General features: G+C 42.9%; 3 protein-coding genes across 4 annotated transcripts; all 3 read left to right on the plus strand.

Annotated features, from left to right (window-relative positions):
• Nucleotides 1-298: 298 nt before the first annotated feature.
• Nucleotides 299-1,843, plus strand: LOC115381380 (tripartite motif-containing protein 16-like protein). Its single transcript, XM_030082715.1, has one exon. The coding sequence runs from the start codon at nt 299-301 to the stop codon at nt 1,688-1,690; it is 1,392 nt and encodes a 463-aa protein (XP_029938575.1). The 3' UTR covers nt 1,691-1,843.
• Nucleotides 1,844-2,651: 808 nt separating this feature from the next.
• LOC115381595 (tripartite motif-containing protein 16-like) lies at nt 2,652-9,868 on the plus strand. Of its 2 annotated transcripts, XM_030083088.1 has the most exons (3): nt 2,652-2,704; nt 5,526-5,562; nt 8,447-9,868. In XM_030083088.1, the coding sequence occupies exon 3, from the start codon at nt 8,500-8,502 to the stop codon at nt 9,337-9,339; it is 840 nt and encodes a 279-aa protein (XP_029938948.1). In that variant the 5' UTR covers nt 2,652-2,704; nt 5,526-5,562; nt 8,447-8,499; the 3' UTR covers nt 9,340-9,868. The 2 variants fall into 2 exon arrangements, with proteins under 2 accessions (XP_029938948.1, XP_029938955.1); XM_030083095.1 differs by lacking the exon at nt 5,526-5,562 and having other exon boundaries at nt 2,657-2,704.
• Nucleotides 9,869-17,315: 7,447 nt separating this feature from the next.
• Nucleotides 17,316-22,116, plus strand: LOC115381638 (tripartite motif-containing protein 16-like). Its single transcript, XM_030083142.1, has 2 exons — nt 17,316-17,369; nt 20,686-22,116. The coding sequence occupies exon 2, from the start codon at nt 20,739-20,741 to the stop codon at nt 21,576-21,578; it is 840 nt and encodes a 279-aa protein (XP_029939002.1). The 5' UTR covers nt 17,316-17,369; nt 20,686-20,738; the 3' UTR covers nt 21,579-22,116.
• The last annotated feature ends 534 nt before the right edge of the window (nt 22,117-22,650 follow it).

The following is a 22,650-nucleotide window of genomic DNA, read 5'->3' on the forward strand; positions in this document are numbered from 1 at the left end:
GGATCAGAAGAGGACTGGTTAGAGCTGAAAGACTTCACAAATCCTTTTTCTGCTTCACATGAAAGAGCTGAGCTGTGCTTGTCTCTTGTGAGCAATGCCTGAATTTTATAGTTTAATGGAGGTTGAAAGATGTTATTATATAACGGCTTATCAACATGATTACAGCCAAAGTTCAACCTGATCCTATCAGAGCAAAGGACCAAGTAAATAAGGTGTGGTTGATGTGAGTTGTGAGGTTTAACAACTGCTGATCAGGAAGAGAATCTCTTCAAACACTGGCTGTTGTTGAGAGGAGAAAATGGCTCAGAGAGGATCTCAGCTGGATCCACTAAAGTTCTTTTGTTCCATCTGTCTGGATCTCCTGAAGGATCCGGTGGCGGTTCCCTGTGGACACAGCTACTGCAGCAACTGTATTAAAAGCCACTGGGACGAAGAGAAGAACAAGGGAATCTACAGCTGCCCTCAGTGCAGGGAGGAGTTCAGACAGAGGCCAAATCTGAAGAAGAACATCCTGTTAGCAGAGTTAGTGGAGGATCTGAAGAAGACTGGACCCCAAGATGCAGCAGCAGAGAGGAGGCAGAGGCAGATGAAACTGGAGAGAAGTCAACTAAACATCAAGAAGAGAATCCAGGAGCGACAGAAAGAGGTGAAGCTGCTTCAGCAGCAGGTGGAGGCCATCAATGTCTCTGCTGATGAAGCAGTGGAGAACAGCGAGGAGAGCTTCACCCAGATGATCCGTCTCATCCAGAAAAGAAGCCTGGAGGTGAAACAGCATCTCAGATCCCATCAGCAAAAAGTAGTGAGTGAACTCAAAGAGCTTGAGGAGAAGCTGGAGCAGGAGATCAGTGAGCTGAAGAGGAAAGACGTCCAGCTGGAGCAGCTGGCTCACACAGAGGACCACACCCAGTTTCTGCTCAGCTACCCCTCAGTGTCAGCACTCAGTGAGCCCACACACTCCTCCAGCATCCAGACTGCTCCTCTCAGATACTTTGAGGATGTGGCAGCAGCTGTGTCAGAGAGCAGGGAGAAACTCCAGGACATCCTGAGAGACACAGGGACAAACATCTCACTGAGAGCTGCTGAAGAGGAGCTGCTACTGCTACAACCACAGCAACCACCAAAACCACAGCCAGAGAGCAGAGCAGACTTCCTACAGTACTCACAGCAGATCACGCTGGATCCAACGTCCGCAAACAGAAGGCTGTTATTATCTGATGGAAACAGAAAAGTAACTGTTAGATGGAAAAACCAACCTTATTCTGACCATCCAGACAGATTTACTGGATACTTTCAGGTTCTGAGCAGAGAGAGTCTGACTGGACGATGTTACTGGGAGGTGGAGTGGAGAGGAAGAAGAGGAGTTTATGTAGCCGTCACCTACAAGAACATCAGCAGAGCTGGAAAGGGAAAGGAATCTCTTATTGGATTTAATGACAATTCTTGGGCTTTATGTTGTGACACAAACAGTTTCATATTTCGGCACGACAACACACCTACTCCTGTTTCAGGTCCTCAGTCCTCCAGAGTGGGAGTGTACCTGGATCACACAGCAGGGATTCTGTCTTTCTACAGCATCTCTGAAACCATGACTCTCCTCCACAGAGTCCAGGCCACCTTCACTCAGCCGCTACACGCTGGAGTTACATTTTTTTTTGAAGGAGCCTTTGCAGAGTTCGTGAACCCTCACTAGAGGACTCTACCTGGTCTTCTTGTGTAGTTTTCTGAAGGAGCCTCCACATTTTCTGAGCTGAGGAGTTGATGAGATCTAACAGGAAGAAGATTTGAAACCAACACACCAGCGACTTTCTACATGGACTAAAGTATGTGAGACGAGTGTGGAAAGAAAGAAACAAGCTGAGTTAGTGAGACAGAGAAAAGTTTCCTGCTGTGATGCTTCAGTCATTAAAGCTGCTGGATGTCTGGGCTCCTCGTCCTCCTCGTCAATGAACCAGGTTAATGTATAATATGGACACGAATCAGTAGTGATGGCGAGATGAAGCTTCATGAACCACTGTCTTAATTTTCTGAAGCCACTAGATGGTGCTATCCATTCAAGAAATGTTTGAAAGCACACTTCATTGCCAGTACTTCAGCCTCAATCTTTCAACCAAGAGTGCCATCGGGAGGCTTCAGAAAACAAAAACAGTGGTTCATGAGGCTTCATCTTGCCATCACTACTAATCAGCAGATCATCAGTGAATCAAACCTTTGTAAACATTGATTTTTATGGAAATTTAACTGTTTAATCACTTTAAAGACTGTTTTACCAGGTCGTTTTGAAGAATTTGGGTCATTGAGAAAAGTGACTTAACAATAATGATGATGTTTTTAAATCCTGTGATCTTTTCTCTTTCTGTGTGATGCTGAGACTGTTTCTAATTCATGAACTTAAAACAGTCAATCTGCTCAAACTACAGAAATCCAGCTGGTGGCGTCACTGCCACTGAAATTCCTGTCAATGAAGAGTGTGTGATGTAAAAAGACAATAAAATGAATCTCTGGGATCATGGTGACCGTGTCAGTCCTCAGTCTCCTTGTTGTACTGGTTATGAATGCCACAGGAGAATTGTGGGAAGGTTTGAGTTGAAGAGAGTTCAGTGGGAGGGCCAAGCTGAAACACCTGGTCAGGTGAAGTGACAGGACAGCATTCACACATGAGGAGCATCGAGGCAGCCACATCCCACTGATCAGCATCAACACTCAGGTGAGAGCCTCTGATGCACACACTCTGTCTTCTTCATGGAAAAAAAAAATCGATTTCTTCTCACAAACTATTGATTATGATGAGGGGTAGGGAAAAATAACCAAGTCACATCAGTGTCAGGATCTTTTGTTTGGTGATTTTAAAATAGTTTTTTTGTTCAAAAATACAATTAAAAATGCTGTTTTTTTTTGTTGTTGTTGACAACAACTAGAAAAAAGCAAACCAAACCAAGAAGCACTAAAATCAAAGAATCACAATTTAAATTTAACCGACACCAAAAAAATAAATAAATAAAGAAAGAAAGAAATGAATAAATAAATAGATAAAAAAAAGTCGAATCGAGAAAGAAGCATATTGCGCCAGCCCTAATTATGTTAGGGATCCTCAAAAGAAGGGAACAAAACTAGCAGGTTCTACCAGTTATGAAACAAATCAGGGCCACTCAAGAAGGACATTCAGCTTGCTGCCTGAGACTTTCACCATGTGCACCTGATTCACTCTGCCTGCCTGTTTTAAATCACTGCATTTTCATTTTGGTCACATTCAATAGAAAAGACATGATTAATGTAAATGCAATGGGCTCATTTCTTAAAGTAAATATTTTCAACTGTATCAATGCAAAAAGCTCAAGTTCATTTTTACTGTTTACTCTGAGAATTTATTCCATATTAAAGTAAAATTGGTCCTGTGACTGAAAAATCATTGAAAGTTAAATTGAATCATGAATCAAATGGAATTGATCTGGGAAATCTGAATCGATAGCCAGGTCTAGTTACAGAGTTACGTTTCCAATTGCATTTACAGCATACGATTGAGAATCTCTTTCATTACTAACAGTGATACGCTGCTCCAACATACATCTCAAGTTCGTCTTAATAGCAAAAATAGTGTAATAATCACCTTCAAATTTAAATTTTCAGGTTTTTCTTTATGCAATGTCTACATGTTTGATCAATTACAGCAGAAAATTCCAACAAGCTCAACATGAAGCCAATTTTAACGATACTTCCTTATGCAAAATACTGTGAAATTTAAAAGAAGTGCTAGTTTATTAGTTCATCCATTCTTGGCCCACAGGTTAGTGGGTTTGACTTTTATCGTTACGTGTTACAGTAACTCGTCCCATTTCACTGGAGCAACATTTTTTAAATTGTTTTGATATTGACTTGAACTCATTAAATCTGTCATGAATGTAATAGCAAGTGTTGAAAACTGCTGTTACATAACCGCCTCTCAAAAGGAATCAATTCTCAGTCGTTACATAACTGCATCAGACATTCCAGTAAAGACTCTTCAACAACTTCCTGGTGTGTGAAAACTCCTTTCAGTCAAGTTTGTTTTCTTACATCTTGCACAGTTTGGGTCAAAATCACATCAATGTGAGCAGAGATGACTGTTGTAAAACCTAAAAAGTACACTCTCTCTGCTCTTTAAAAAACATTTCCAAATGAATGATGCTGCAGGGAATTTATAAATTCAAATGGACTTTGATTGACTCTGCTGCATTTGATACTGTTGCTCATAATATTCTGCTTCACCACATGAAACACTAGCTGAGCATCTCTGGAAAACAATGAACTGATTTAAATCCAAATGAAAGATTCTTTGTGTCAGCCATTAATTTCATGTCTGTTCTGAACCCTACATGTGGAGTTCCTCAAGGTTCCATCCCTGACTCACTATCATTTCATGTGTTTATGCTTTCATTAGCTTCTATGCTGATGACACAGATGTTGACATCCAATTTTAACTAGGAAATAAATGATGATTTGGTTCTCCAAAAGCAGCTTCTGCATTTTTGGCTTTGAGTGAAAACCCGTCATTCTTTTCATTTTTGTTTCAGGAAATTTTGGCAAGCTGTTTGCACAGAAATGGCAAACACACCTAAAACAATATTTTCTTTGTGAGTCAAATACTGAACAGTCTTGGGCCCTGGATCGAGCCTTGTGGAACTCAAACTAGACGAGAGTCAAATAAAAAATTACTGGAACTCTCTGTATTTGTGTGATATTTTTTAGTTTTTAGTATATGGAAGAAGTTCCTAATTTCAACATTTGACAGTCAGCAGGTGATTGTGCGTGTTGAGGCCACTCCCTGTCATGGTTTGGCATGAGGAAGTTCCACAGCTTTTGTCTTTGATCGTGCACAGAATGTCATTGTGACTCAGCATCACTAAAGTTTTATCAAATTACCATCAATAGACTTCCCCTTTGACTTACTGACACCTTAACAAGAATGGTCACAGCAGTGCCCTGTTGTTTCACTTTAGTACCATAATGGGTGAAATTCAATCACAGAAGTGCAGTAAATCAAACAAACTCAACCGAACTCTGGTGCTTCTCCCTTTTCTAAACTGATACTGTACAAGTCTTTATACTGAAAGAAATGAGGAAAGATTACTGCTTCCAGGAACAATTAAATCGATTTCTGGATTAACTGCTTCTCCTTCTGTCACAGTTCCAGACTGCAGCTGGATCAAGGTCCACGTTTGAGCTCAGAGCCAATAAAAACACTGACTTGTTTGGACAATAACAATGTTAGTATAACTGATAATGATTATCAAATTAAAAGCCTTATTTATTCAATATCATTAGATTTTAAAACAGGTTGTTTGAACTGTTGAGACTGAATTTAAAATGAAATAAGGATGCTTGAAACCTCTAAGTCTCAGAACAGGTACTTTTATTTAATTGAAGATGATCTGACAGCAAAGAAGGTCTATACTAATAATAAAATCAAAATACAGGATGCACCACACCCCCGCCCTGCGAGAATTGATTCATTTCTCTATTCATTTTCTATGCCGCTGTTTCCTTTTCAGGGTCGCGGGTGGCTGGAGCCGATCCCAGCTACTGCAGGTGAGGGCGGGGTACACCCTGGACAGGTCGCCAGTCTGTCGCAGGGCTGACATATTTACAGACAAACAACCATTCACACCTCGGGGCAATTCAGGGTGACAAATTAACCTGACATGCATGTTTTTGGACCATGGGAGGAAGCCGGAGAACCCGGGGGGAACCCACTCCACACAGAAAGGCCCCGAGCCCCGGCCGGTATTTGAACTTGCTGTGAGGCAAGAGCGCTAACCACTGTGCCACCGTGCGGCCCAACCTGCGAGAATTGATCTCAGTCAAAACCCCAGGTGGAATGGTGCTGATCGGTTGCATTCAAGGGATTTTATTCCCTGTGTTTGCCCAGTTTGGGAGGGGTGTTTTCCTCCACCTCTTTCTTGGATTTTACGACCAGGGCAGACAAATACCAAACCTCCTTCCCAGTTCACTGTGGCACTGATAATGGCTTGTCTTATCATGACAGGCCGTTCCACAAGTTGAGATGATTATACGTCTTCCTCCCTTGAGGCACTTAGGCAACAATAAATGTAGTGTCTGTTAATCCTCTGACCAGATCTTCTCCAAGGCTGTGGTTTAACATAATTTATAGCTCACTCAAAGGTTAAACTAAAGTGACCTTTCAAGCATGCAGTTACAAAGTACAAAAACAGAGTGATGAAATCACAGCTCAGTCATACAAATGGAACAGAAACACAAGTGGAACACAAATATACAACAATTCCCTCTCTTGATTCCAGTTAAACTGGGATCACTGCATTCACGCGTTTTTACAGCAGAATGATGTCTGCCTCACGTCATGGACTGGGGGATAGAGGGGTAATCAACACGGAGCAGAATGTGATAGGAGGCATCAGCAGTGTGGGCCAGGGTGGAAAACTGTGGATCAGTTTCCTCGACCACCATTTGGCAGGGAACGGGTGCATGTTTGTTTGTTTGTTTGTTTGTTTGTTTCAGTTTATTTGAGCATTTGAACATTTATTTAAACCAACTCGTACAGTCTAAAACAAATAAGATACAAAAAGTAGAAAACAAGAAAAGAAAACAAGAAAATAAGTCAAATAACTCAAAAGTCATGCTTGTCAGTAACAGATGCAATCATTCTGGTAATGAGAGACCGAAGCAAAGGAATGCAACAACAACCACAGTTGATGACAGGGGCTAGAAACACTGCAACAAATGTGAAGATTGTCAAAAGAACCCTTTGAACTTTCCAAACCATCAATCAGACAAATCCATCAACCAAGAATTCCCCACACCTTTTGAAATCTAACGTATGGTAGAAGTTTAGCATAATGACTGGTGAAGCTGGCTGATTTGCATTCGGGACCCCAATCAGAACCTGTGAATGCCACCACGTCTTCCCAGTAATAGGGGGCAACAACTAAATAATACTTTAAATCATCACTTCGGGGACAGTGGAAGAGGAAGTATAAGTCTATAAAAACGTGACACGTCTATTTCCGGGCTGCATGATGTAGGCCATGGAGTGATCAGGAGCACAGCGAACATTGGGAGCGATGAAGCTGAGGTCTGTAGGGATGCTTCTTCTCCTCCTGCCGGGATGGGCTCGATCCAAAGCTCGAGCTGTCAGTCCAGAACCTTGCATCATGAGGTTGTCGTGAGCTGCTGGGACAAAACGTTTCACCCGTGACACCTCCAATGCCCACATTAGGAGGGGAACGGACGCTGCTAGCCGCAGAAGGCCGCAGCAGAGGGCACCTCTTGGGCTCCATCTCAACGCCTTCTTTTTCTTTTTCATCGGGGGGAATCGGTCTTGCACCATGTTATCCCATTTCCGATGATTTCAGACGGTTCCAGGGGCCTTGGTTCCTCCGGATCTGGCGCTGGGCTGCCCTGGGACTCGTGGGACCACGTCGATTTCTTCCCCATCAACTGGATGGCGTGGGATGTCCTTCATCACCTTGAATGGGCCCGTCCATCTCAGCTCCGCCCACTTCGTCTTATTTACTTATTTAACTGAAATGACACATTTTTCAAATGCTTCAAATTGTCAAAACATGAGGCCTGTGGGCCAAAACTGGCCGAAGAGGCTCCAATCTCGTCAAACCCTCAAGAACGTTGTAAAAATTGCAAAGAAAATTTGATCTTCTTAGCAAATTTGTAGGGCGACAGTAGCTCAGTTGGTAGAGCAGGTTGTCTTATAACCGGAAGGTTGGCGGTTCGATCCCCGCTCCCATAGGCGTGAAACTGGCATTGTGTCCTTGGGCAAGACACCTCACCCACCTTGCCTAATGTGGAAGTTGTGAGAGTGAATGATTGGTGGTGGTCGGAGGGGCCGATGGCAGCCTCGCTTCCGTCAGTCTGCCCTATACAAGTGTAGTCCATTTACCAAATTTCTTCAGTGTAGACCTGAGCTGAGATATTGGTGATGCTGCCATGAAAGACAGCCAACCAGCATTACCCCCAAAGTTATGCTGAGTGAGTTTGTATAAACATTCAGAATGCCACAGCTACTGGAGTTTCTTTAACGTTTCATTGTATTTGAAATTGGCTTCATGTTGAAATTGTAGCTGGTAATTTTAGTTTTGTGAAAATAGACAGTTGAATCATCTGCATAAAGTAAAATGTGAAGGTTTGAATTTCTTGTTGCTTAAATGTTTTTTCAGCCTCTGAATTGAGGATCAAATGTGCAGGAAAATTTGTGGTGTGGTGTTTTTCTTGAACACAGTTGACATTATTTCAGGTTTTATATTTTTTTCTATCTCTAAGATCAGTTTCTTAGGGTTAGGGTTGTCTGATAGGACTCATAATTCAGAGAGCAAACAGCCACTAGGGGGCGACTGATCATCACACTACATAACTGATGATTCAATGTTTTCTCAGTCAACATTATGAAAAGTAACAGTAAGGTCTTCTTTGTTTCAAACAGAATATTGAAGCTGTGCTCTGAAGCTGACAGTAGCAGCTCACCAGATCACCTGCATGATGGACCAAAGCCAAGGCCGTGAAACAGTCCCAGCTGCAGCGGAAAGGAGCCAGAAGCAGAAGAAGCTGAAGGGGAATCGACTAAACATCCAGCAGAGTATCCAGCAGCGGGAGAACGATGTGAAGCTGCTTCAGCAGCAGATGCAGAAACTGCAGCTGGAGATCACCGAGCTGAAGAGGAAAGACGTCCAGCTGGAGCAGCTGGAAGACAAGAAGGACCACAACCGGTTTCCACCAAGAGGCACCGGAGAGAAGCCTTCAGAGCCACAGACCAGAGCAGAATTCTTAAAATATTCACAGCAGATCACTCTGGATCCAAACTCGGCACACAGACGTCTGTTACTCTCCAAGGAGAACAGGAAGGTGGCCATCAAGCGTCAGGACGACGCTTTCGTTCCTCATCCCGACAGGTTCACCTACTGGTACCAGGTCCTGGGCAGACAGAGTCTGACTGGACGCAGTTACTGGGAGGTGGAGCGGAGAGGGGGAGGAGTTTTCATTGCAGTCACATACAAGAACATCAGCAGAGCAGGGAGTGAAAACGAATGCATTTTGGGGTTTAATGACAAATCCTGGGCTCTGAAATGTGACAACAACTCTTACATGTTTTGGTACAACAAGCAGTGCAGACCCGTCTCAGGTCCTCAGTCCTCCAGAGTGGGAGTGTACCTGGATCACAAGGCAGGTATTCTGTCCTTCTACAGTGTGTCTGAAACCATGACTCTCCTCCACAGAGTCCAGACCACCTTCACCCAGCCGCTACACGCTGGACTGTGGCTCCTCGGCTCTTCTGGAGTCTCTGCTGAGTTTAATGAACCCAGTTCAGAGAACTTCTAATCCTGATTGAAATCCTGCCCGTGTCATTTTCTCATGTAGTTCAGACTACAGAGGGAAACATAAGAAATCATGGGAGGTCTGACCTGCAGAGGCAACAAAGAGGAGCATTAAAACTTCTGTCAATGAGATTGTGGGGTCACGAAGAGATAATCAGGGGTCTTATAACACATGTTGGAGCATCCCATGCTTGACACCGATTCAGAATTCTGCAATTGAGAATCTGAGAATCTACTAAATATGTACCATATTTAAATTCAATGGATGACTGGGGAATTAACTTTCTTTTTGGCATCTCTATATACTAAAGAACAACTGATTAGAAATATGGGAAGTTGTAACCAGTATTTTCACTATTTTCTGATTTAGTTTTATAACACTCTACTTACACTGTATGTGAATCATCATTTGTTTTCATTGTGTGTGGGTAATGTTTGCTTAATCTGTTTGAATCGGAATATCTCAAAAAGTTTGAGCTGTTCAATGTGAGGCAAAGACAATAAAAGCTGAATGTGGAATTAAGACTGAAAGTTTTATTTGGATTAAAAAGCAGGAATGTTTGGTTACATAAACAACGCGTGGTGCCAGGATTTCTGTCACACTCACACACATTTCCTCTACTGACTTGAAAGTGAACAAAGACCAGTCGGATGGGTTCAAAGTGTTTTTTTTTTTTTTTTCACTCAACGCGTCACAGTCTGAATCGGTCGTGGCGCCGCCTGCTGACGCCTGAAATGACAGCACAACGAGACACATTATAAAGTGCAAAAAATGTAGGAATAAAAGACCACTGAATGCTGATCGATGTTCGTCAGATACTCAAATCACTTTTCACTTATGATCAAGATTTCCATCTTCTCATGTGTCTTAATAGAATGTTGAAATAAGCAGACGACCTGGAATAGATGAGCTCTAATACTGCATCTAGACTTCATCACCTTAAAGAACAGCAAACTACAGTTCAGTTAACATCACAGATTTGAGGAAATGAACAGATGGCAAGGTTCTCTTGGCTGGACTGCCGGAATTACTGTGACCACTCCAGAACGGATGTGGTTAAAACAATAACAAATCTAACTTTTAGGGAAAAGAAGAAAAAAAAAAGCTTAATTTCTTCAAAATGTACGTTAATTTCAAGAACAGCTGCTAATTCCATTATCAGAGATGTGAAAAAAGTCATAGCAACATTTTCATGGTGATTACTTTTGAGTTATTTTGAAAGTTGTGGCACCATATTCATGAGGGGGATGTCAAAAGTGGAGCTTTTTAAAAGTTTCTTAGGTCTCTCAGGTGTACTTCTCATTAACTGAAAGGTAGAGTGGTAATGGAAAAAGACAAGATGAAACAAAGGTAGAGAAGGGGGAACCCAAAGGTTGAGCGGGGAAATGTAAAGGTACAGAAGGGAAAACGCAGAGTGGCTAAACGCAATGGTAGAGCGAGGAAATGCAAAGGTCGAGTTAGGAAATGCAAAGACAGACTGAGGAAACGCCAAGGTAGAGCAGAGAAATATAAAAGGTAGAGTGGGGAGGCGTAAAGGTATTGTTGAGTAATCCAATCCAGAGGTATTGAGCGATAACAGGTACTGCGGTATAGAGAAGTTCTAGGACAAACACATACTCTTTGTTGGGTAAGGCACAGCAACTGAGCGGTGATGCCCAGACAGCTCAGTCCAGCGTACCGTTTAGAGGAACACCACGTGTTGGAAGCTGCTCTGAAGGCACAGTGAAATATTTCAAGCATCGCTGGTACTGACAAAAGTATCCCTCAGAAAATCCCAATGCCGTGTCTCTGGTGGCGTTCTGACAGAACAAACTCAATTCTTCCTTGACGAAACATTCAATTTTAATGCTCAACACACACACACTCTAATAAAACACACAGCTGTGGTTCGTCCCACCTTCAGATGTTCGCTCCAGTAGCTTCGCCTCAACAGTCCCTTAATCAGTTAAACTCACCTTTCAGTCTTTGCGGTCTCTGGCACGTTTACTCAGTAATCTACAGCGGCCTACTCGGGCCATGAGAATTCCTAAAAATCTTCAAAAAGATCTTGAAACATTGTGAAAAGTTGTGAAAAAAAACATTGAATCCACTGAGAATAAGGCAGAACTGGTTTGATTTGTCTGTCTTGACACTTCTGTTTCGAGCTGAAAATGAAAACGATTCAAACTTTAATTTAGACCAAAGTCAGCAGATTTTCTGGTAAAATAAAGACAAATAACACTTCACTCAATTGCACTCCGATGGTTAACAAGAAGGTTGTTTCATTCCTTAAAAAAAAACAAAAAACAAAAGAAGGGTTAAAAAAACAAGCAACAAAACTCCGCCGTAGTGATCTGACTCGTGAATACAGAGCTAGTTTGGACCGTTTTCATTGGTTCAGGGCTGAAACCGATCTGCGAAAGACAGATTTCAATGGAATTTTTAAAAAAAAGACAGTTCAGTAGAGGAGGAAAGTGCAGATGAAGGGAAATCGAGCACATGTAGTGTCTTTAAGGTTCCTCCAGTTATCAGTCATTGGAAAGGGTCTGAGCGGTTTGGACCGATGGAGGCGTCGCCGGGTCAAAGCCCCGCCCCCCGATGAGGATCCAGCATTTCTCCTTCAGCCCACGCCGAGCTGGTCTCCTCAGAGGAGCGAAATGTAGTTTTTGGGCACGATCCCTCGCTTCCCGGCCACGACTCCCACAATCCACTGCTCGTCCACCGACTCCACCTGCGTCACGATATCGCCGACCTGCAGGGGGAAACCGAACCGTTGAAATGAACGAAGATCCGGTGTGAGTCCAGAGATCAGTGTTTCAGAGGGTTGTGGAGAGAGAGAGAGGGAGAGAGAGATAGAGAGAGGGAGAGAGAGAGAGAGAGAGAGAGAGAGAGAGAGAGAGAGAGAGAGAGAGAGAGAGAGAGAGAGAGAGAGAATCGGCCAATCACAGACCTAGAGTCAGCTCGTCTTGGTTCTCAGCCGTGAAGTCGAACACGGCTCTGGCCGATCCTCCACCCGCCGGCGGTGGACGCAGGGAGGGCTGGGTGAAGGCCGCTGGGTAAAGCCCCTCCTTCCCGTCCACTCTGCCCCTCCTCCACTCGGTGTCGATGTGCTCCGTCACCCGGATCAGCGCCCCCTTCTGGAAGGACAGGTCCTCAGCCGTCTGACCGGGGAAGTCGAACAGCGCCTCGTCCCATTCCTCCTCCTCCTCCTCCTCCTCCGCCGCCGGCACCACGTCACTTCCTGGAGTTACCTGGCACTTTTGAGAGGAAAAAAATTGTCAACAGCACGACGGCAGCGAGGAGAGCTTCACCCAGATAATCCATCTCATCCAGAAAAGAAGCCTTGAGGTGAAACAGCTGCTCAGATCCCAGCAGCTAACTGCAGTGAGTGAACTCAAAGAACTTCAGAAGAAGCTGGAGCAGGAGATCAGTGAGCTGAAGAGGAAAGACGTCCAGCTGGAGCAGCTGGCTCACACAGAGGACCACACCCAGTTTCTGCTCAGCTACCCCTCAGTGTCAGCACTCAGTGAGCCCACACACTCCTCCAGCATCCAGACTGCTCCTCTCAGATACTTTGAGGATGTGGCAGCAGCTGTGTCAGAGAGCAGAGACAAACTACAGGACATCCTGAGAGACACAGGGACAAACATCTCACTGAGAGCTGCTGAGGAGGAGCTGCTACTGCTAATGCTTCAGTTATTAAAGCTGCTGGATGTCTGGGCTCCTCGTCCTCCTCGTCAATGAACCAGGTTAATGTATAAGGGCCCGGTCACACCGCCCGAACTTTGCTGGAGCGTCCCTGGAGCGGTGAAAAAAATCCATCACCGCTCGTAACCGTTCACCACCGTTTAACAGAAGTTGGCCTCCGTTAAAGCCACGCCGTGTACGCTCGGCCACCGCTGATGTTACCGGAGGGGCCCTACCACCGCTCCGAAAGTTTTGAGCTGCACAAAATATTCTGAGCGGTGAGGAGCGTTGAATTTTCCGCCCCGGCAACGTTCACCCCCGCTCCACCAGCGCTCAGTCCAAGTTTGACACCGCTAGACGCAAGTTCGTGGACGCTCGGGTCCGCCAGGCCAACGCAATCTAGGACGCTGGACCACCGCTGCTTCGCTGCGCTGCCCGGGCGGCGATTAAACGTTGCACAAACGTCTGTGGAGCGGTGGGAAGCGTTCTACGAGCGGACACGGGGTTGGTGGAATAGTGGAATGGAATAATAAATGAAAAAGGTTGAAGTAATACCGTATTGGCCCGAATATAAGACGATGTTTTTTTCCAGAAATTGCATCCTCAAAAGTGGGGTCGTGTTATAATCGCGGACTTACGGTAGATGGTCAATACGCATCTGCGCCGCTAGATGGAGCCAAAGTATCACTGACCAGAGAGCGAGTGGAGCGATGAAATGAGATCAAATGATCTGATGAAAAATGGCGGATCATCTGGAACAAAGGGGCTGAACGCTGGACAACTGAGCAAACAACAGAGGAGAAGTTATGATACCAACTTTAAACTGATGGTGATCAACGCAGCAGAGTCATCACACAACTGCCAAGCCGCCAGGAGGTCTGGTGGAGCAGAGCCTCGTTCTTATTGGAGAGCACAGAAAAAACGCCTACAGATGCTAACGCTATGAGAAAAACTTTCCGTGGTCCCGAGAGCGACGCTTCAGAGAGACTGATAGAAGGGTGAGTGAATACGTCTCTGAAAGACGGAAAGACGGAATGTCCACCACCAGAGCCTGATTCAGCTGAAGGCACTGGAAAGTTATTTACATCATTTATGCAGTTTGGACCCCTTGAGGTTCTTATTTGTTGCTTATTGTTTCTTATTTTGAGAAAGAGAATATATTTTTTATTCAATACTGTAGTAATATTTTTTTCATTTTATATCTCCTGAAATGTTATCTCAGTTGGGAGTTTTTGAGTTTATAATAATTGTATAATAAAAAGTTGTTTTATGAGTGACCTTATTGTCTTCAGCATTTTTTTTTTCACAAAATGATCTTTGAAAAATAGGGGTCCTGTTATAATCGGAGTCGTCTTATATTCGGGCCAATACGGTATATATAAAACAGTATTTTTTTCACAGTTGTTAACACCAGAACAGCCAAGACGTTCTGACAGACCTTTTGGGTTTTTATAATTCAAATAAATCTGTTAAAATAATTCCCCTGCCCTCTAATTCTGTGACTTTTCCTAAATATGTGTCTTGTATGTTTTTCTGAAGCAAATATGGTTTCTGAAGCAAATAAGGTCCTAACAATGACACACATAATATTACAAAGCATTTATACCCCCAAAAATAAAGAAAACGCACGTCGTGTGTCATGGCCAGCCCCCCGGCCTCCTCATAGGGAGGCCGTTTGTTTGTTTTTCAGGTGGGCGGCACTGGAGCGGGTTTTCGGAGGCGTGGTTCCAGCTCATCAGCCAGATGAGGGTCAGCTGCTCTCGTCCCTATTTAAGTGGCGTCCTTGGCTGGAATCGGCGCTGGATCCTAACCTCTGCTACAGTGTGTTAGACGTGCCTGCTTCGACCTGCTCTCGTGATCTGTGTATTCACCTTTCTTTCCCTCTGCTCGCAGTCTGGGGATCCGCTCCGCCTGCCGCTCCTGCCGCCTGCCTGCTCCTAGTTCCTCCGGACTCGGATCCAACCTTGGACTGAGAATCGCCGAGAGTCATCCCGGACCCAGCTTGGTCCGGCTCTGCTTCTGGGCTCACCTTTTGTTATAATAAATCCATTTTTTGCCCGCCATCTGTTCTCCCGTGTCGTCTGCGCCTGAGCCTCTGACCCCACCCGTAACATCGTGTTGCTTTTTTTTTTTGCGATTGATTTGTTTTGGTTCATATGCGCGCATCTGAACAGGGAGCTCTGACATCAGACAATCGGCCAAAAATATCAACCAACCCCCCCCCCCCCCCCCCAAAAAAAAAAAAAAAGACAATAAAAAGAGGCATAACAGAAGCTTCAGCAATGATACAGGAGGTCAGGGAGGGGGAGTCGGATGGCGGAGACGTGTCGGACAGTCCAGCAGAACCTGCAGCGGCGCATGAAGCGCTCACGCGTCACCTCCAGGTATAGAGAATTACTGTAGGCTGCTGTCAGTTTACAACTAGATAATAATAACATAAAATGGTGTGAAAAAAATAAACTAATGTAATAAATCTCTACACAACAGTGAACACGGTAGTTGGAGTACTGCAGCGTCTCCAGATGTGCCAGTTACAGATTCGGGTAAAATATTATATCCTCCATCAAAGTACAGCAAACCAAGTGTTTTTCGTTTCCAAAAATTAATTTGAGAACGAACATATTTTCTGAATAAATACCTTTGTCCTGTCGAGCCTACAGTCCCAAAATAAAATGAGCAGGGTGAGGACGGACAGTCTGTGTGTGTGTGTGTGTGTGTGTGTGTGTGTGTGTGTGTGTGCGCGTTCTCGTATTTCTATCCTTGTTGGGGCCAAATGTCCCCACAAGGATAGCAAAACGTGAAACGACGTGCCTTGTGGGGACCTTTTTCCGGTCCTAAGTAGGAGAAACAGTGTTTTCTTGACCATGTTGTTGTTACTGAAAAAAGTAAAAGTGCAAAAACATTTCTTTAGGGTTAGGCTTTGTTGTGGTGTGGGTTAGGGTTAGGGTAAGGGTCAGGGTTAGGGGCTAGACATGAATGGGAGTCAATGGACGGTCCCCACAAGGATAGAAATACAAGACTGAGCGTGTGTGTGTGTGTGTGTGTGTGTGGGGGGGGGGGGGGGGGGGGGGGGGACCGTCCTGGTGCGCAGCCGGGGAGACTTATTTTACAAATTTTAATATGTTCTTGATTATTATTGACGGTTAATAACACAACTGTTTTGTGTGTTGTTGTGTGTGTGCGTGTTTATCAAGGAAACGAGTGCGCAGAGTGTGAGAGGTGACGCTGCGCAAATGCGCACTGTAAAAAGTCAAATAAATTTTAAAACCTGATTTGAGGCATTAATGCAGCAGACATGAGGCATTAAAAGGTTTGCTGATCCTCTTGACTTAATATTTTGTTCATTTATGTTAATTTCTAATACATTAGATTACAGAAAAACAACCTGCTGCTGTGCTCCTGCGCAAAAACACGAAAAAATGTATGATGGTCTGGCTGATCGTTGCAGCCTTTGGAGGGGGTGTAACATCAGCGGTGGCCGCCGAGCGTTTACGGCGTTGCTTTAACGGAGGCCAACTTCTGTTAAACGGTGGTGAACAGTGGTGAACGGTTACGAGCAGTGATGGATTTTTTTCACCGCACCAGGGACGCTCCAGCAAAGTTCGGGCGGTGTGACCGGGCCCTAATATGGACACGAATCTGTAGTGATGGCGAGATGAAGCTTCATGAACCACTGTCTTAATTTTCTGAAGCCCCTAGATGGTGCTATCCATTCAAGAAATGTTTGAAAGCACACTTCATTGCCAGTACTTCAGCCTCAATCTTTCAACCAAGAGTGCCATCTAGAGGCTTCAGAAAACAAAAACAGTGGTTCATGAGGCTTCATCTTGCCATCACTACTAATCAGCAGATCATCAGTGAATCAAACCTTAGTAAACATTGATTTTTTTTGGAAATTTAACTGTTCAATCACTTTAAAGACTGTTTTACCAGGTTGTTTTTAAGAATTTGGATCATTGAAAAAAGTGACTTTACAATAATGATGATGATTTTAAATCCTGTGATCTTTTCTCTTTCTGTGTGATGCTGAGACTGTTTCTAATTCATGAACTTAAAACAGTCAATCTGCTCAAACTACAGAAATCCAGCTGGTGGCGTCACTGCCACTGAAATTCCTGTCAATGAAGAGTGTGTTATGTAAAAAGACAATAAAATGAATCTCTGGGATCATGGTGACCGTGTCAGTCCTCAGTCTCCTTGTTGTACTGGTTAAGAATGCCACAGGAGGATTGTGGGAAGGTTTGAGTTGAAGAGAGTTCAGTGGGAGGGCCAAGCTGAAACACCTGGTCAGGTGAAGTGACAGGACAGCATTCACACATGAAGAGCATCGAGGCAGCCACATCCCACTGATCAGCATCAACACTCAGGTGAGAGCCTCTGATGCACACACTCTGTCTTCTTCATGGAAAAAAAATCGATTTCTTCTCACAAACTATTGATTATGATGAGGGGTAGGGAAAAATAATCAAGTCATATCAGTGTCAGGATCTTTTGTTTGGCGGTTTTAAAATAGTTTTTTTGTTCAAAAATAGAATTCAAAATGTTGGTTTTTTTGTTGTTGTTAACAACAACTAGAAAAAAACAAACCAAACCAAGAAGCACTAAAATCAAAGAATCACAATTTAAATTTAACCGACACCAAAAAAATAAATGAATAAATAAATAAATGAATAAATAAATAGATAAAAAAAAGTCGAATCGAGAAAGAAGCATATTGCGCCAGCCCTAATTATGTTAGGGATCCTCAAAAGAAGAGAACAAAACGAGCAGGTTCTACCAGTTATGAAACACATCAGGGCCACTCAAGAAGGACATTCAGTTTGCTGCCTGAGACTTTCACCATGTGCACCTGATTCACTCTGCCTGCCTGTTTTAAATCACTGCATTTTCATTTTGGTCACATTCAATAGAAAAGACATGATTAATGTAAATGCAATGGGCTCATTTCTTAAAGTAAATATTTTCAGTTGTATCAATGCAAAAAGCTCAAGTTCATTTTTACTGTTTACTCTGAGAATTTATTCCATATTAAAGTAAAATTGGTCCTGTGACTGAAAAATCATTGAAAATTAAATTGAATCATGAATCAAATGGAATTGATCTGGGAAATCTGAATAGATAGCCAGCTCTGGTTACAGAGTTACGTTTCCAATTGCATTTTCAGCATACGATTGAGAATCTCTTTCATTACTAACAGTGATACGCTGCTCCAACAGACATCTCAAGTTCGTCTTAGTCACAAAAATAGTGTAATAATCACCTTCAAATTTAAATTTTCAGGTTTTTCTTTATGCAATGTCTACATGTTTGATCAATTACAGCAGAAAATTCCAACAAGCTCAACATGAAGCCAATTTTAATGATACTTTCTTATGCAAATACTGTGACATTTTAAAAAATTGCTAGTTTATTAGTTCATCCAGTCTTGGCCCACAGGTTAGTGGGTTTGACTTTTATAGTTACGTGTTACAGTAACTCGTCCCATTTCACTGGAGCAACATTTTTTAAATTGTTTTGATATTGACTTGAACTCATTAAATCTGTCATGAATGTGTTGAAAACTGCTGTTACATAACCGCCTCTCAAAAGGAATCAATTATCAGTCGTTACATAACTGCATCAGACGTTCCACTTCTCAATAAAATTCCAGTAAAGACTCTTCAACAACTTCCTGGAGTGTGAAAACTCCTTTCAGTCAGGTTTGTTTTCTTACATCTTGCACAGTTTGGGTCAAAAATCACATCAATGTGAGCAGAGATGACTGTTGTAAAACCTAAAAAATACACTCTCTCTGCTCTTTAAAAAACATTTCCAAATGAATGATGCTACAGGGAATTTATGAATTCAAATGGACTTTGATTGACTCTGCTGCATTTGAGTCTGTTGCTCATAATATTCTGCTTCACCACATGACACACGAGCTGAGCATCTCTGGAAAACAATGAACTGATTTAAACCCAAATAAAAGATTCTTTGTGTCAGCCATTAATTCCATGTCTGTTCTGAACCCTACATGTGGAGTTCCTCAAGGTTCCATCCCCGGCTCACTATCATTTCATGTCTTTATGCTTTTATTAGCCTCTATGCCGATGATACAGATGTTTACATCCAATTTTTTCTGGGAAATAATGATTTGGTTCTCCAAAAGAAGCTTCTGCATTTTTGGTTTCGAGTGAAAACTCATCATTCTTTTCATTTTTGTTTCAGGAAATTTTGGCAAGCTGTTTGCACCGAAAAGGCAAACACACCTAAAACAATATTTTCTTTATGAGTCAAATACTGAACAGTCATGGGCCACGGATCGAGCCTTGTGGAACTCCACCTAGACTAGGCTCAGATTAAAAATTACTGGAACTCTTTGTATTTGTGTGATGTGTTTTAGTTTTTATATGGAAGAAGTTCCTAATTTCAACATTTGAGAGTCAGCGGCAGATTGTGCGCGTTGAGGCCGCTCCCTGTCATGGTTTGGCATGAGGAAGTTCCACAGCCTTCGTCTTTGATTGTGCGCAGAATGTCATTGTGACTCAGCATCACTAAAATTGTGTCAAATTACCATCAATAGACTTCCCCTTTAACTTACCGACACCTTAACAAGAATGGTCAAAGCAGTGCCCTGTTGTTTCACTTTCGTACTACAAGGGTGAAATTCAATCATAGAAGTGCAGTAAATCAACCGAACTCTGGTGCTTCTCCCTTTTCTAAACTGATACTGTACAAGTCTTTATACTGAGAGAAATGGGGAAACATCACTGCTTCCAGGAACAATTAAATGTATTTCTGGATTAACTGCTTCTCCTTCTGTCAAAGTTCCAGACTGCAGCTGGATCAAGGTCCACATGTTTGAGCTCAGAGCCAATAAAAACACTGACTTGTTTGGACAATAACAATGTTTGTATAACTGATAATGATTATCAAATTAAATGCCTTATTTATTCAATATTATTGAATTTAAAACAGGTTGTTTGAACTTGTATAACAGAAATGACACATTTTTCAGATGCTTCAAATTGTTAAAACATGAGGCCCGTGGGCCAAAACTGGCCCAAGAGGCTCCAATCTGATCAAACCCTCAAGCAGGTTGTAAAAATTGCAAAGAAAATTTGATCTTTTTTAGCAAATTTCTTCAGTGTTGATCTGAGCTGAGATATCCGTGATACCATCAAAGATAGCCAACCAGCCAAAATTATGCTGAGTGAGTTTGTATAAACATTCAGAATGCTACAGCTACAGGAGTTTCTTTAACCTTTCACAGTATTTTTCATCAGAAAGTTCAATTAAAATTGGCTTTATTTTGAGATTGTAGCTGGTAATTTTATAGTTTTGTGAAAATAGACAGTTGAATCATCTGCATAAAGTAAAATGTGAAGGTTTGAATTTCTTGTTGCTTAAATGTTTTTTCAGCCTCTGAATTGAGGATCAAATGTGCAGGAAAAGAAGGAAAAGCAAATCAGCTGTTTGTGGTGTGGTGTTTTTATTGAACACAGTTGACATTATGTTAGGTTTTATATTTTTTCTATCTTAAGATCAGTTTCTTAGGGTTTGGGTTGTCTGATAGGACTCATGATTCAGAGAGCAAACAGCCACTAGGGGGCGACTGATCATCACACTACATAACTGATGATTCAATGTTTTCTCAGTCAACATTATGAAAAGTAACAGTAAGGTCTTCTTTGTTTCAAACAGAATATTGAAGCTGTGCTCTGAAGCCGACAGTAGCAGCTCACCAGATCACCTGCATGATGGACCAAAGCCGAGGCCGTGAAACAGTCCCAGCTGCAGCGGAAAGGAGCCAGAAGCAGAAGAAGCTGAAGGCGAATCGACTAAACATCCAGCAGAGTATCCAGCAGCGGGAGAACGATGTGAAGCTGCTTCAGCAGCAGATGCAGAAACTGCAGCTGGAGATCACCGAGCTGAAGAGGAAAGACGTCCAGCTGGAGCAGCTGGAAGACAAGAAGGACCACAACCGGTTTCCACCAAGAGGCACCGGAGAGAAGCCTTCAGAGCCACAGACCAGAGCAGAATTCTTAAAATATTCACAGCAGATCACTCTGGATCCAAACTCGGCACACAGACGTCTGTTACTCTCCAAGGAGAACAGGAAGGTGGCCATCAAGCGTCAGGACGACGCTTTCGTTCCTCATCCCGACAGGTTCACCTACTGGTACCAGGTCCTGGGCAGACAGAGTCTGACTGGACGCAGTTACTGGGAGGTGGAGCGGAGAGGGGGAGGAGTTTTCATTGCAGTCACATACAAGAACATCAGCAGAGCAGGGAGTGAAAACGAATGCATTTTGGGGTTTAATGACAAATCCTGGGCTTTGAAATGTGACAACAACTCTTACATGTTTTGGTACAACAAGCAGTGCAGACCCGTCTCAGGTCCTCAGTCCTCCAGAGTGGGAGTGTACCTGGATCACAAGGCAGGTATTCTGTCCTTCTACAGCGTGTCTGAAACCATGACTCTCCTCCACAGAGTCCAGACCACCTTCACCCAGCCGCTACACGCTGGACTGTGGCTCCTCGGCTCTTCTGGAGTCTCTGCTGAGTTTAATGAACCCAGTTCAGAGAACTTCTAATCCTGATTGAAATCCTGCCCGTGTCATTTTCTCATGTAGTTCAGACTACAGAGGGAAACATAAGAAATCATGGGAGGTCCGACCTGCAGAGGCAACAAAGAGGAGCATTAAAACTTCTGTCAATGAGATTGTGGGGTCACGAAGAGAAAATCAGGGGTCTTATAACACATGTTGGAGCATCCCATGCTTGACACCGATTCAGAGTTGTGTAATTGAGAATCTGAGAATCTGCTTAATATGTATCATATTTAAATTCAATGGATGACTGGGACCCTCTTGAGGAATTAACTTTCTTTTTGGCATCTCTATATACTAAAGAACAACTGATTAGAAATATGGGAAGTTGCAACCAGTATTTTCACTATTTTCTGATTTATTTAGTTTTATAACACTCTACTTACATTGTATGTGAATCATCATTTAATTGTTTTCATTGTGTGTGGGTAATGTTTGCTTAATCTGTTTGAACTGGAATATCTCAATAAGTTTGAGCTGTTCAATGTGAGGCAAAGACAATAAAAGCTGAATGTGGAATTAAGACTGAAAGTTTTATTTGGATTAAAAAGCAGGAATGTTTGGTTACATAAACAACGCGTGGTGCCAGGATTTCTGTCACACTCACACAAGTTTCCTCTACCAACGTAATAGTGAACAAAGACCAGCCGGACGGGTTCAAAGTGTTTTTTTTTTTTTTTTTCACTCAACGCGTCACAGTCTGAATCGGTCGTGGCGCCGCCTGCTGACGCCTGAAATGACAGCACAACGAGACACATTATAAAGTGCAAAAAATGTAGGAATAAAAGACCACTGAATGCTGATCGATGTTCGTCAGATACTCAAATAACTTTTCACTTATGATCAAGATTTCCATCTTCTCATGTGTCTTAGTAGAATGTTGAAATAAGCAGATGACCTGGAATAGATGAGCTATAATACTGCATCTAGATTTCATCACCTTAAAGAACAGCAAACTACAGTTCAGTTAACATCACAGATTTGAGGAAATGAACAGATGGCGAGGTTCTCTTGGATGGACTGCCGGAATTACTGTGACCACTCCAGAACGGATGTG

The sequence above is a fragment of the Salarias fasciatus genome, chromosome 3, assembly GCF_902148845.1.
Source record: "Salarias fasciatus chromosome 3, fSalaFa1.1, whole genome shotgun sequence".
NCBI classification, from domain to species: domain Eukaryota; kingdom Metazoa; phylum Chordata; class Actinopteri; order Blenniiformes; family Blenniidae; genus Salarias; species Salarias fasciatus.